The sequence below is a fragment of the Callospermophilus lateralis genome, chromosome 13 (genome assembly GCF_048772815.1).
Source record: "Callospermophilus lateralis isolate mCalLat2 chromosome 13, mCalLat2.hap1, whole genome shotgun sequence".
Lineage (NCBI taxonomy): Eukaryota > Metazoa > Chordata > Mammalia > Rodentia > Sciuridae > Callospermophilus > Callospermophilus lateralis.
Genome location: NC_135317.1, coordinates 39,356,686 through 39,372,938, shown reverse-complemented (window position 1 = coordinate 39,372,938; position 16,253 = coordinate 39,356,686). Strand labels below are relative to the sequence as shown.

General features: G+C 34.3%; 1 protein-coding gene across 4 annotated transcripts in view; it reads right to left on the bottom strand.

Annotated features, from left to right (window-relative positions):
- The window catches only part of Mindy3 (MINDY lysine 48 deubiquitinase 3), a 79,970-nt gene extending 64,147 nt beyond the window's left edge, over positions 1-15,823 (bottom strand). For 3 of the 4 annotated variants that reach the window (XM_076873133.1, XM_076873134.1, XM_076873135.1), the window contains exons 1-3: positions 15,512-15,823; positions 4,444-4,523; positions 586-646 (exon numbers count right to left, since the gene is read on the bottom strand). In XM_076873133.1, coding sequence (XP_076729248.1) covers positions 586-646; positions 4,444-4,523; positions 15,512-15,605 — 235 coding nt within the window. In that variant the 5' untranslated portion in view covers positions 15,606-15,823. The remainder of the gene's footprint in view (positions 1-585; positions 647-4,443; positions 4,524-15,511) is intronic. The other variant, XM_076873137.1, reaches the window with a different exon arrangement.
- Between the last annotated feature and the right edge of the window lie 430 nt (positions 15,824-16,253).

Genomic DNA, 16,253 nt, shown 5'->3' with positions numbered 1-16,253 from the left:
GTGAGGTTCACATGAAATTGTGTAAATGAAGGAAAGATCTTTAAAAACTGTCAAGTGGAATGCAAATGTTTGTTATTATCAGGTAGTACTATAGATTTCTGACTTAATCATGTTGCAGATGCTATGAGAGCCCCATTTGCAATTCAACTGAGAATTATTTGCAGTATTTGCATTGTGTAAGGCATTATACCAAAAGATGTAGGGAAGCAAATATAATTCTGAGCTGTCGATCAGAGCTAAATAAGACAAAATATAAAGGCCATAATGATCTTTCTTTATGGTATATTATCATCACAAAGTTCTAGGAAATGTATGTTTTAGCAAGAGACCAAAGGTTTTTCTCTGTCATACTACCCTGTCTTATATCTCTTAGTTATTAGGAAAATCAAATTTGGAAATAAACAGCTTAAAATTTTGAGTTGCTATTCATGAAACATTATAAAAATAAACCTCAGGAAAAAATATCTGACTGATAATTTACTTTTTAAGATAGATAATTTTAATTAAAATATTGATGATGAATGCTGCATAGATCTTTTTTAAAATAGAGGATGGAATAAAAGTTTTAAAAGATGGCTGTTATACCTGAGCAATCCCGCCAAGATGACTTCTCAGAAGAAAACAGGAGCTTCTTCAAAAGAAATGCCTTTATACAATTAAAGCATGAATTAGAATGCATTATAAACATACCTCTTATCAATTTATTTTTAAAATGGGAAAAAAATAATTTGCCCTTCCTTCTGATCTTTTGAATAGTTCTATAAAAATTTCAAGTGATTCCCCTTCACATTCAACAGTAAGTGCATGGTTATTTACTAGGAATATACTACTATGAATTTGATTCTAGATATACATTCCTCTCCAATACATATTTTCTCCTACGTACAATAGACTCAAATAATAGACACATAATTAGAAATTACAAAACTTTCTGTTTCATTTACTAAGTGAGGGCCCTACAAAACAGGAACAAGTCTACATTTCCCTTAGATTCATTGGGGTAAAAGAAATGTAAGCACAAAAGTGGTCCTGTTATCTCTGATGTGTGATAAAAGAAATACCGTTATTAGGAAATACCGTTAGAGTTATCAACTAATCATAAGGAGCTCTCCTAACTTTCTGGTTTAACTCAAAAAGCTATAAGATTTGAAAGCAAAAACAAACTGGTTTCTGATCTCTCCCTTCAATAAGTCAACTGAATTGATTAGTTAACAGAAAGCATCTGAGTGCAGTAAAGATTTTCCCTCTCATAGTTCACCTGACTTGCTTAAAATGCATCTATTGAATCTGAATCTCTAAAGGGCAGATCCAAGAAAAATAAGTTACTATGAGGATTCTCACTCATATGTGTTTGAAAGCATTAGAAAAACAGACTAAAGACTGCTTTTAGTTAGACAAACCTAGATTTGAATCCTGGTTCTATTACTTTACTAAAAATAACAGTTGTACAATCTTTAGAAGGTTGTAGTGAGGATTCTAGGAGAAAATTTATGTAATACTCTCAGCACAGTACCTGGCACCTAATAAGCTGTTGATTGAAAGACAATTAACAATAAAACTAATATTCAATAACATTCACATAGCAATAAAACCCACAGATACTACAATCAAGTTTTTCTGAATTTTCCCAAAATGACAACCACCATAAAATGGATTAATATAACTACATTATAAAATTTTGGAAGTGAGGTGAAGATTATTTCACCACTAATACAACCATTGTTTCCACTGTGATGCACAGTATTTCTATTATGGTCTTTTTTCCCACACTTGTTTTTACAAGTGAGAATCATAATGGGCACATTGCTTTCTATTTTTACATAGAAATTCATAAATATAATCTAAGTAGTACTTAAGCCTATCAAGCTGCCAAAATTTACTTTAAATCATTTTCCATTAGGTTGTTGCAATTTTTTGATACTATAAATATGATCTTATTTTTGAATTCAGATTTTTCCATATGATTATTACTTTAACAAAGATTCACAGAAGGTACAACTACTGAAAAAAAATCTGATTATGATTCCAATTACAGTGTAAAATTCTTTCCCAAAATCAAAGTTCAAATTTGTGTTAAATTTTTATTAGCTGGCAGTGTATGAGTATGCTAGCATCATCCTACCTGCATATGCACTGGCAATTATAATTTCATATAATTTTAAAAAGTAGGTAATAGGCTCTAGTTACAATTTAATTTTCATTCTCTTGGATTCTCAGCGGGTTTTTTTTGTTGTTTTTTGTGGGGATTGATTGACTGATTGATTGATTGTTTGATTGATTTTAGTCCAGTATAATCCTACCTGCTACAACTACATATTTATGTCCATTTCAGCACTGAGGTCTTCTATGTTTTTCTAACCAATTTTTACAGGTTCTTTCCATTAGAAAGACAATATCCCCTTATTGCTAATGGTCACTGCAAATATAACTGAGCTTAAAGTAATCCTTCTGTTAAAGCACTGACAATATATTATTTTTTGTTTTTCCTATGATTAAACAGTTCAAAGTATATTTGGTATAGAGTATCAGATCTAAATTAATTTTCCCCCTCAAACTGCTAACAAATCATATTGACGGCATTTATATGAAATTTCATTTGATTTCAAAATTGATGTTTAATTCTTTTTTAAAATCATAGTATGTAATAAACTCAATAAACTGCTAAATGAGGTAAGATTTATGAAGAAGTTGTAGGTTTGGTGCTGTTATCATGCTATTATTATGGTGCTAGAAAAACTAGTATCATCATATTCTAAATTTATAGTCTAACTTAATATCTAGACTTAATCATTTCTATCACACTCTTTTTTTAATATTTAGTTGTCAATGAACCTTTATTTAATTTATTTGTATGTGGTGCTTAGAATCAAAACCAGTGCCTCACACATGCTAGGCAAGTGCTCTACCACCAAGCCACAATTGCAACCCCATCTGTCATTACTATTCTTAATGATTTAGTTTTGGTGTTTACGTTGAAACACTAATAAAAAAAAAGTTATATTATTGATTGAAAAGATTTGTGTACCTCTTAAACTAAATCATTACCTCAAAAGTAGAGTGTATTTTGACATATTACACATACATGGAGTAACAACTTCCCATTCTTGTGGTAGTACATCAGAATTTTTAACATTACATTTATCCTTGTTACATAAAATCACCCCACTTATAAAATTAACTACCATCTGGATATATACTGAATTTTAAACTCCTGTGCATTTCTCCACATTCATAAACTTTTGCTAAAAATTTAAGGGTAGTATTTACTGATCAAGAGGGGCTGTGTTCATAAAATCTAATTTATATATAGACTATAAAAGCATCTCCAAATTCAGGTCAGGTAAGATTCTTACTACTGACCAAAATATGCTTCACTCACTCAATACAACAGCTATAATCACTAATTTATGGTTGAATTCCTTTTTAAATATTCAGTTAATTCTGAGGTAAGAGTCAGATATCACATCTTTCTTAATTTATAACTTTACTAATGTAACTCTACAGTCAACTTCACTCTTTAAAGAAATAATGAGCTATAAGGACACATTTTGGAATCCATCATGAGGGAATTTTTTCCTTTTGAGAAATACATTTTAAATTTAATAATGTAAAATTATATGAAATATAATGTTTGAGATAAAAACTTACTTTGCAGCTGACAGGAATATATTCTTTATACCCGGTGAGTAGTAAATATATCACATTAAATATATATTTTAAAAGCATGATTAAAAATGTAAGCAATAAATTAGAGCTTCTTTTTAACAATTCTAAAGTTGCAGTACTTTTCAGATATTGTAAGCATTACCAGTAAACTAAAAATTCTTTAACAATGTTAGAATTTATAACAAATCAGTCTTTCAAATTCAAAAACATTCATATTTAAAATCAATGACATTCATATAAGCCCTATCTTTGGTGCAAAGACAATTTCTGAAACTGTTTGAAATCAGATGCTATGGTTATTTAGAAAGGCCAAAGCTATAGCCTAAGTAGTATGTAATGCCAACACACGAATACTTTAAGTTTTTGGCTATGAAAATATTAACATATCTTCAACTTTTTCAGAAAATAATTTTTATACAAAGAATAAATGAAAACAGTATAATTACTGATTGTTCCTATGTAAGGCATAAAATGTTATTATTCAATAGGTTCTTTATATCATAAAAGTGTCATGATCAATGATTCCTACGTTTTTGAAAGTTGGGGAAGTCCTATTATTTTTCTTTGAAAACAGAGAAGAAGCTACTGCTGTACACCATGCTCACCCATGTCCTGAATTCATTTTTATTTTGGATATTTATAGAAATCTATATGAGCAAAATAATTAACTGACCATGTCTCGTAATTATATAGAGTACAGACATTAGAAAACAAAATGCCAAATATGAAACGTTTGAATATGTCCCTCTAAGGACTTGGTAAAGTAGTCTATGTTACCTGAACGGGTGCAATAACAGCACAGGGGCCACCTTCAAACTGTTCTAATGCAGATCCCTCTGATTCACTAAACACAAACCCTAAAAATGAAAGCAAGTAGCAAAGATTAAAAATGTAATTCAAAAAGCAGCTAAACGAATTTTTCATGTACTTTGTTTCAAGAACATTCACTTATCAGAATAGCAAATACCTACATGTCATCAGGTACATTAGTTCTTCACTTTTGGGAGCATAAAACAGCCCTTTGAAAAAAGCTATGCAATCAATGTTAGCCCTCCCAAGTACACGCAAGTGAATTTATACACATGCGTGTACACACATAATTTTACACCTAGGGACCACTCTAGGAAGATGAAGTGTGCAACTGAGTAAAAGGACACTAAATTTAAGTTTTAAAAATGTATTTATTTCTTCTTTTTAGTTATACATGACAGTAGAATCCATTGTGATATAATCCTACAAGTATCGAATATATCTTATTCTAGTTAGGATTCTGTTATTGTGGATGGTCATGATGGTGGGCTTCACTGTGATGTTTTCATATATGTACATTGGAAAATTATATCTGATTCATTCCACTGTCTTTCCTTTTCTTATCTCCACTCCTTTCCTGCCATTTCCCATTGTCTAATCTACTGAACTTCTATTCTTTCCCTCACCCCTACCCCCTTACTGTGGGTTAGCTTTCACATATCAGAAAACATTTGACCTTTGGCTTTTTGGGACTGGCTTCTTTCACTAAGCATGATAGTCTCTAGCTCTACCCATTTACTGGCAAATGTCATACAGTCACTAAATCTGACTTTAGTTTTTCATTTATTTTTTGAGGTTGGGGAAGAAACCTAAGCACATGTTCTACCAGTGACCTACACCTTTAGCCCCTGAATTTTAAATTATTTAATTTATTCTAAGGAAGACTAGACAGTGTACTGAATTCCAACAGAATTTTTAGGACTCCTTCCAAACATATCTTTTTATTATTTCAATCTTTGAGTCACATTCTGTAAATTAATAATGTCATCATAGATGATAAAATGTGATTATATTAGCTCTATCTTTAGGTAAACATTATCCTACCTGCACTGATTGGTAGTGACTACAGAAGTTCTTCAAAGGGCCCTGAACCAGAAGTCTGAAGAATCCAGTTATTTTCTAGATAACCCGAAGGAAAGCATTTCAATTCCCTAGGCCTCTGTTTTTATTCTTAAAATTCCACATGCTAGGAATCTATCAAAGTTCATTACTGATTACAACTCAGTCATTCACCCACCACATATTTAATGAACATCAGATATTATACCAACCCTCTAGGATATATTCATAAATGTTACAGTCATTAGTCTTGAGAAGACAACAATCCAGTTGAAGACAGACATGCAAATAGAAGATTACTAAAAGGAATAAGTTAATGTTGTAACAAGAGAATGAAGAAAGTGTCTTGCTAAAGAATGATACAATATATTCTGCCTGAATCAAGTCATAACAGATAACTTTGAGACTGATCCTGAATAAGACTCTGGTGGGGGAAAACGGATGGGCAAATGAAATTCAGGTAAAAACATATTATTTATTAAAAGAAAAAGCATTGTAACAGCTGGGAAATTTTATGAATCAGAGGGAAATTTAATGTAGCTAAAGGGTAGGATCGGGTAGGATGGAGGAGATGGCAAATGGGAGGAGCTGAAGATGACAAGAGGTTCGAACTGCAAAGGACCAAACCAGCATTCAACCAGGCAAGACCTTCTAGTAGTCACATGATCACTCAATGTTTTTCATGTTTGCTGAAGAACCAGAATGGGATAAGGTTGTTTCAAGAGCCCTACAGAATACCAACCTAATAAAAGCAACATTCATGTGGAGAAGAAAAACTATTTTAGACAATATTTGGGGCAAAATTTGGTTGATGTGTGAGATAATTAAAATTAAGTTTTGATTAGTATGTGTAAGTAGAGCAAAGTCTTGGTACAGAAGAAATTAGAACTGTCTCTGAGGTTTCTAGTTTAAGGTGGTGATAACAATTGAAACACGACATACTCATTCCTTTCTACCTTCTCTCTTCCTTCAGTCTCTCTTCTAAACAGCATTTAAACGTGTATCTCACATTTTACAAACATCTTTAAGATTCCACCAGCTTACACTTCCTCATTTTTGTTCTCTCAAAGGCCCCCAACTAGATATAGTATCTCACTTGTCTTATCTCACACATTATTCAACTCACACCAATCTGTTTTTTAACCTATGACTATACCAAAGGCATTCTCACCCAAGTTCATCAATGCGACCAATACAGGCTATTTTCCAAAAATCTTACTTAACCTCCCAGAGAATCACCTCAAATGCTTACTAGAACTTCTGAAATATCATTGTTCTTTGAATTTTGGTCCCTCTTATTCTGTGTTTTCCTTTTTCTATATCTTCTCAGTCTCTCAGATCAGCTCTTTTTAACTGTGGAAGGCCCCCAGGTGCAATCATTAGGATCTCTGCTCTTTTTATCCTATACATTCTACCTGGGCCATTTTATCTATTCCCTGCATTTCTTTACTGCGAGTAACCAGGAAGTCCCCAAACATAGCTTGGTTTAGAACTCCAGACACAGAGTCTAAATTCCTTAATATGGTGGTGTATACTGGCTTCTGCCCATCTCTCCTCCTTCACCCCAGACAGTTCTCCCTCTTTTGACTGCAGGTACACTGGGCTTCTTTCAGGTCTTCAAATATTCCGTTTTTCACCCTCTGTAAATGATGTTACTTAGTTTGAAACACCTGATAACCTTTTCTCTAAAAAATTCTGATTTCTTTAGGCTTCATCCTTTCAAGGATCCAGAATAATCTCGAGCATGTACATTTCAAGTGCCATAATTTCTCACCTAAAATACTGTTAATATGTTTCAAACAGATCTTCCACTTCCTCCCTACCTCCTTAAATCCCATATATTCCATCTATTCACCAGAGTTGACAGAATACTGTAGAAATGAAAATTAGATTTTGTCACAATCTGCTTAAAACATTTCAATGGCTTCTCAATCCAATTAGAATAAAATGGAAACTCCTTTTAATAGTTTAAAGATTCAGGCTGATCTACCAATCCAACCAGCCCTCAGTTCACTCTTTCATTCACTGCAGTGACCTTAGATCCTTAGAACATCCCAAGGTGTTTTTCAGGGGCTTCTATGGTTACTGTTCTCTCTGCATGAAATGCTCTTTCCCCTACTCTCTTCTCTAAATCGTTCTTATTCTTCAGGACCTAAGTTAACTCCTCAGAGAAATATTTCCTAATCTAATCAGTCTCTTCTATAATCCTCCAGCACAATGATTATTTACTGTAATCTGTAATTATATTGATTATTTATTCATTGTCCACCTTACCTTACAGGTATTTTGACCATTTTATTGAACACTGTTTTTCCACAGTATGATGTATTGCCATTACTCAACTAATGCTTGCTGAAGTTTTCAAAAGGAAGATAATGGAGTTGGGGTTGTTTCTATGAAGACCACTTTAAGTTTCAAAAAAATTGAGACCTTTTAGCAACATTTAGAAGTAGTCTGGAGCTCAGGACATAAGTTAGAATTAGAAAGAGCAATTACAATCTTTTGAAACACGTCAGTTAATGTGAATGAGCACACACACAAAGGTAATGAAGTTGGAAACATTAAAGAAGTGATCAGGGGCTGAGTCAGCAATGTAGACTGACAGATTAGAAAAATAAGGGTAAGAGAAAAACATGATAGGTTCTGGGAAGAAAAAAATCAGAAGCAAAGAGTAGTCAACTGTTATAAATGCTGCCAAATAAAGACAACCTACTGGATTAAACCTTTCACTGGGGGGTGGGGGGGACTTGCAGTGCTGAAGAGAATAGCCAAACTTTAAAGGATTGAAGTGTGATTCAAATTAGAAGGAAAAATAGTGAAAATGAGCTATTTGTTGAAAAAAATTGGCAGAAGATAAAAAGGAAGATCCACTAAAGGGTGGTTGGATAAAGAATTATTATTTATGTAGACTGAGGGTATGTGTTATAAAAAAGGCAGGGAGGCACGAGTATGATTTATATGGGCAAAAGCAAGTTTAAAGACTCCAATTCTTGGGGCTGGAGATGTGGCTCAAGCGGTAGCGCGCTCGCCTGGCATGCGTGCGGCCCGGGTTTGATCCTCATGCACCACATACAGACAAAGATGTTGTGTCCGCCAAATACTAAAAAATAAATGTTAAAATTCTCTCTCCCTCTCTCTCCTTTCTCTCACTCTTTCTAAAAAAAAAAAAAAAAAAAAAAAAAAGACTCCAATTCTTAAGAGAGAGATGAAAAAGTATAATTTGGTAGTGGTGGGCTAAAGACAGATTCTCAAATATGGTTCACAGATCTTCTGGAAGTCATGCTTTCAGGGGGCTCCCTAGAGGTTAAAATAGTTCCTGTAATATAATATTAAGACATTATTTGTCCTTTTAACTTTGTTGACATTCACAGTAATGGTACAAAAGGGAAGTGGGTTAAACTGCTTGTTCATTAGCATATATCAAGGTAGTGCTGTCAAAATGTACTAGTAATTTTGTAGTAGTAAATACAACTACACACATAGTCAAATTAACTTAAGAATGCCTTGAAATAGTAAAAACAGCTAACTTTTTAAAATCAGGACTTTAATGCAACCTCTTTTTAGTATTATGTGTGACAAAATGGAAACTATCCATAAAGCAATTTTGCTATCTACAAAGTCTGATGGTTTACACTTACCTCAAGGAAAAGCACATGTGTAATTTTTAGAACTGCAAACTAACCTTGCTACTTTCTTAAATGAGTGCTGGTTTCAGGGTTTCAGTTGCTATTGTTGTTTTTTGTTTTTGTGTTTTTAGTTTGAAGAACCAGCAATAAAATTCAATTACTCAGACTTGGGTTTCTGATATTTTCTCATAAATGAATTAAGTTAGCATGGCAAATTAAGGAAAATAATTGGCAGTAGTATTGTAATAAAATTTCAAGTTTTCAAGCAATACCTGGAAAACTATCTACAAGTGTGAATCTGACAGTTTCTCAAAGCTTAAAGAATTCTCTGATGAGTGGTGGTATTGTGAAGTAAAAACATTCAAAAGGTTGTCATAACCAATAGGCTAATAATTTCCAAATGAATCCATTGGTACAAATTAGTGTACAGGCAAGAGATTTAATCAAAGTACAAGACAATCAATGGATTTCAATTTAACTAAGTAGGAAAAGTTCATTGTTGTGGTTTCAGATTCCAGATTGCAGCCAACTTCAAAGACTACTGCCTGTTCAGTTTTGGTGTGGTATCAAATAATATCAATGGTTATTATAATTTATTCAGTTATAACTTGTTCAATTACATATCTGTGTGAAGCTGAGTTTTCTGCATAACTTCAATCAAAACAACATATTGGAACAGACTGAACTGGGACAGCAAATATGAGAATGCAGTCATCCAGCAAGCTGGACATTGGAGAGATTTTTTTAAATGCAAAAAATAATCAGGGGCTTATTAATTTTTCATTATTTATATTGAAGCCCTCAATAATTTTTGAGTAAGCTCAAAAAACTTGAAAATTGCTAGCTTACAAGATGAATTTCAGAAGGCTTCTAATTAAAACATGGGCAAAGAAGTGAACAGATGTTAACTACTGAAAAGTGAGGGAAATGAGAAGGGTAGAGAATTGAGAGAAATGCTAATTCTGAAAAAGCTAACAAGGTTAAAGAACTAAGAAGTAGCAAGGACTAAACTTGGACTTAATTACATTTATATTAATGCTGGACAATTTTCTCCAGCAATACACAGTTGACTGAGAGTTAGATAAGAGGATAAATGCAGAAGAGGAAATTGGTAAGGAGATGGGAAAATTTAGCAAGGCCAAGTGTAACTAAGGGTGCTAGTTACTGCATTAAGACAATCAAATTCAAGGTGCAACTTAGAAACAAGAGGTGAAATCAAGAGGTCTTTGTTATTTGCCCAATGAGAATAAGGAAAGGACCCCTGGTGTTGCACATCTTAAGTGCAGACGAAACAAATAGGCTCTGCTCAACTTTCCGTGTACGTAATAAATGTGAATTATTAATGGACTCTAACCTTCCTTAAAATTCTTAATAATATAATGCAATTTTCAGGATCCATGGGTGGAACTGATAGTTCGAACTACATAGTAATGAATCACTTTTGTACTCTGGCTATTAAAACACCAAGGAGAGAATTCTAGGTAGATATGCTTTACATAAATTCTGTTTAATTCCAGTATGCATATTTGAGTGTATTAATTGATAATGACAAATGCTATTAAAGCCTAAATTGAAATGAAGTTAGCTAAATAGAAATTAAGTATTTTATCCTTCAACAAGACTATATCAAGTAGGCTTTTAAAAGATTTTGAGTTTGAACTTCCTAGGACACTGAGCTACTTTTTTGTCAAGGGTTTTCATATTGACATTATATCCTAGTTTTAAAAGGAATTAATATATCATAAACTGTCTTTTTTTTCTGATGAGATCTGAAATGACCCATTTAACCACTGATTATAATATACAATTTTATATCACATCACAATATTATAAACCACAGAAAAGTCTGTTCTTTATAATTTAAACCTAAGCCATGAACCTCTGAAGTTTTTCAGCCTCATTTTCATGACTTATTATACATTATACATTACTCAAAACAGTTGACAACTGCATAGCCTCTATAATTTTTGTATTCCACGTAAACATGACTGTAGAAAGACTTGTTGGACTACTACAGGCTTAGATGATCTTGTTTAAGTCATATATCTGAACTGGACCTTAATTTTCTTATCAAAAAATATGAGGGCAACTATACTTGTCTTCTGTTATCTTTCAAGGTTGTAAGGGTTAAATAAATTTTCAAAAACTGTAAAGCATAATATAGAAATATGATGCTATGAGACACTTCAAAGTCTTTTAATAAAAAAGAATACGTTAGGGTCTGGGGCTGTAGCTCAGTGGCAGAGCGCTTGCCTAGCATGTATGAAGCACTGGATTGGATCGTTAGCATCACACAAAAAATAAAAAACAAACAAACAAATTAAAGGCATGCTGTCTATCTACAACCACAAAAAAATTAAAAATACATTATGTGTTAAAACTATCAAGGAATTAATTTTGTCACATGTGCTTATAAATTAATTTTAAAAATCTGTTAGATAAATTATGACTTAGGTGTACTGGAGAAAGGAAAAACTATACTTAAATAAAAGGCTTCCAACAATAAAATATTTGAAATGATGTGATCCATAGCATTATACTCACTTTGAGGGGAAAAAATGAATGATACTGATATATCATTTTATTACTTTAGAATAATATTGAATCCCTTTGTAATAATTCCCAATCAAATTTGAACCCAAAGGAATTAACTCTTAGTACATTTCATACTTACATTTTCAACTTACCCCTCGCTTTTGTTACTTTTTTTTCATTTTATGTAATATTGTCCCCAATATTAAAAACCTAGAACTCTAATTTCAATCAAACACAGCCCCACCTCCCCAACACCTGCCCTCTCACCCTCCAAAAAATCCCCAAACATGGAACTGCTATAAATAGCAAAACTGTTTTTCCCTTTCTGGCTAATCTTCACATGAAACAAGGAAACAACAAAGCTTGGAAGGAGGGAGAAATAGTTTGAGCATTTATAATATAGATTGGTAATTGGAAAATTCCAGTCTTCATATGCTTTATAAATGCAGTAAGGCTGCTTTTGCTACAAAAGTATTGAGGAAAAGGCCACTAACCCTTTATAGAAAGTCTGCCAAATTTGAAATTAATTTCAAGTCAGATTTTTTATTTATAACATTAATTATGCTGTTATTAAATGTAGTTTGTTTTGGTTCTGCTGGAATTTTTCAATATGACCGCATTCTACCATCTACATTACTATTTTCCTAATCCAAACCACCTTTCCCCCTGAATTACTGCGGTTGTCCCTTTTCTGACTTTATTGCCTAACTTAATCCACTACAGTCTATCTTCAAGTACAGTAACCAAACAATTCTTTAAAATCTTTGTAGCTCTAAACTATCTTATAACCTCCATTTCATTCAGAATAAGAGCCAAAGTTCTTATAATGCCCTAGAAAGCTATACTTGGGCCCTATTATTTCTTGGCTCATCTTTTATTGCCTTCCCTCACCCTCTCCAGCCACACTCACCTCTTTTCTGGTCCTCAAGCAACAGGCAAGGTTTATTATGCATTAAGTCTTTTAGAACAACCATTTCTTCTGCCTGGAACACTTTCTTCCTATGTCTGCATGACTACTAGATCACTGACATCAAATGTTTGTTTGAATCTCATCTTAAAAGTTAGGCCCATTCAGGCCAATCCACCCCCAAATTCTCTATTTCTTTTTTTTTTTTTTTTACCATCTATATATGCTTAACTTATGTTTATTTTTCCCTCATAATCTATTAAGTCTCAACTGCAAGGCCCTGAAACTCTGGTTTAGTTTGCAGAAAGAAAAGAATGAATGGTACTAAAGAAATGAAAAATGTTTTTCCTTATAAAGTACTATAGGCAATTGGAGCAGAAAGGAAATGGAGTACAGGATACATTTATAAGTGTATATATATATATATATATATATATTATATATATATATATATAATTTTTAATATAAAAATATTAAAAATTATATATATATATATATTTTTAAAAAGCCAGCTTCAAGCCTCTAAGTGACTTCTTGTCTTTGAAATAAAAACAAAACCCTACCTATTTTATAAAAATGAGATTTGCAGTAGAGAGTTATCTAAAAATGTAAAAACAACTATGTCATTCCCACAGCATATTATTTTTGGCAGACATATGAAAATAATTTAACTCGACCAATAAATATAATCTCATATGGCATAACTAGATGTAGCTTTGCATTTATCCTATATATTTTACCCTTATATCATGCTTCCAAAGGACTGAGACTGCAGTTGTCAAATCAAAACACTGTTACTGACTACAAAATAAAGCCAGGGTTGATGTCACATTACTAATGCAGCAGTGTCTTGTGCCTATTCCCACATTCTCAAATGACTTCCACAGCAAGACTTAACAATGACCTCTAAGAATGACAGAATTAATACAACAGTCGACATACAAAACCAAGAACAGCACCTGACTCAGAGATGATGACTTAAAATATATGTTTGGTTGCCTTAAAATACTGACCAATGGAAGACCTTAAAGAATTAGATATCCACAATACAAATAACCACTTTGGGGGAAAAAGTCCCTGATTTCAAAATAATCTGAACTGAACTAATTTTTAATCTTGTTAAGCAACTTCCACCTAACTAAAAGTTGGCTGGAAGAACATTCTAATATACCATTATAAATTCCTATTTAAAATAACCATTATACATAAAATAATTTCTTGTAATTGTCAGGGTAAAGTCAGTGTGATCTTGGGCCTAGTTCACAATTAAATGCTTTTTAATTTTATTTAACAATGACTATCATTTACAGAGTATTTACTATACATTAGATATTGTGCTAAGTGGCCAAATATATTTACATGACTTTTAATCCTCATAACAACCCTTTAAAGTTGACACTGCTATCTGCATTTTTACAGAGAAGGCAACTGAGGCCTAAATAATTTAAATAACATGAACCTAGAACCTAAGCACATGCAAAGACTGTGCTCTTAACTACTAGAATTGCCTCCCTAAAATTTTCTTTGAATTTGCACAATGTAATCAAGGTTGAAAATTACCTTCTTCTACATTGTAAAATACTTAATAAATGTTGACTGTTACAAAGGAACATTAATCTGCAAATGCAGGTGTCCATGAATTTACAAAATATTGGTTAGCTGACATAACTGTATAAAAAGAGCTAAACTAAATACATGTGTTTAGAAACTCAAAGCAAAATAATGAAATCAGAACTGTTGGGAGTTAGACATGAAATTCATTCCTTCATGACTCATTTTTCTCATTTGGAAAACTAAAGTGTAGGCTAACTAGTCCAATTTACTGTAATAAATCATCTTAACTTTACCAACTCTAAAACAGGCATATCTAAAAGAAGAGATGACTTCTTCAATTCTGATTTTTTGTTATAAAACATACATTTTGAGGTAGGGATTTTTACTTACTGTACCAAAAATTCGCCCAAATCTTTTGAGAAGGTGTTCTCTAAATAATAATAGTGTTTTACATACATACATACATACATTACTGGTGACTCCAAAGGCTATACTCTTCACCTCACCATAATTTATGTCACCTTAGTAAGGTGTTATTTTACTATCAGGACTTAAGAATTCAGGACAACTAATAGTATAAAGGGCCCAGCTCAGAGTCCAGAATGTGCAGGAATCAAATGGTTATTTTTATTTCAATACTCCTTGTATCATTAAGAATTTTTACATAAGCAAAATTCCTGTCTGGATAACATTAGAACTGCACAGGAAGTGCTGTGATCCACAGTCCTTTTCAAGTGTAACAGATACTATCAGATACTAATAGATACTATCTCAAAACCGGGCATACTTTGGGCCAAGAGAAAACTTTGTAGCAAGCAGCCTTTTGTTTATATTGGAAGTACCACGCCTAATCACGTAACTAAAATACAAACAACAAAACTGCTTTCTGGTTTAGCCGCCTTAACTTTCCTGTGGACTCCCCGCCCTCCAAAAATAGACCAAACACAGATAACATACACCTCCTTCGGGAGCAAAAACAGACCAAAGACCAATAAAATAAATATACAGAGTAAAGATCCAGAGGACCACAGCACTGAGAAACTGACAAGAGGCAAAGGGCACACTTTCCTTGTCACACACTGCATCCCAGCAAGGGACCACCCGCCCCTTCTCCCCAGCTGAAGGGCATCCCGGTGGGTGGAAGAGGCGCTCCAGCAGGCAGCTGTAACCTCTCTCCTGCTCAACCTCTTCCCCACAAAGCAAGAGGGCGTTTTTAGAAAATTCTGTTTCAGCGCTGAGCATGGGTAGTGGGATAGGGTGCGGGCTCGCGAGGGTCTGGAGAGAAGGGCGTCACAGCTAGACTCTCACAGGGCAAAGGAAGAGGCGGCTGGAAGTGAGAACCCAGTCAGGGTACCTTGCGTCCAGCGGCAGAAGATGGTATCAGAGAGACCGGGGCTGCTCTTGGTGCCCCACACCAGCTCCATCAGCTCTTTAGTCAGTTCGGACATGATGGGGTACCGGCGGGCGGATCTTTGCTTACAGGACTCCTGCCCCGGAACATAGGGAAGGGGCGACTTCGAAGACAAGGGGCTTCGGTACGGCGAACGAGCTTGAAGGTTAGACAGGCGAGAGGTGAAAGGCGGCAGCGCTACTTGCAAGGACCGCGCCTGTCAAGCCGGGTCAGAGCCGCAGCTGAGAGTTTTCCGTACCGGAAGTGGAGCTGCTTCCGGCTCCTCCCTAACCCCGCCCCTCAAGCCCCAGGGCCTGGGAGTCACCTCCCCGGAAGCGGAAGTGGGGTGGGAAGAGTTTCGGAAGGGCACGGGGCGTGTCGCCGGCCTTTCAAGCTGTCCGAAGCATTTTGGTGGTGCGGCGGCTTTTATACTGAGAAGTCGCTACCGCAGAGGGCTGGAGGGAGTGGGCGTCTCTACCCATTTGGAACACCACCACCACTTGGGCACGGTTTTGGCCTCAGCTGGTGGGTCAGGGGCATGCACTGTAGGGTAGAGAACATTGACCCATTCCTTAAGATTTGTAACAGTAGTTAGGCAAACCTAGCTCACTGGTGAGGCAACATCCTTTCCTATAAAGAGAGAGCTGCGCACTGCGCACGAGTAAAAGCCTTTCCTATCTGTTCCTAAACCAATTACTACCTGGAA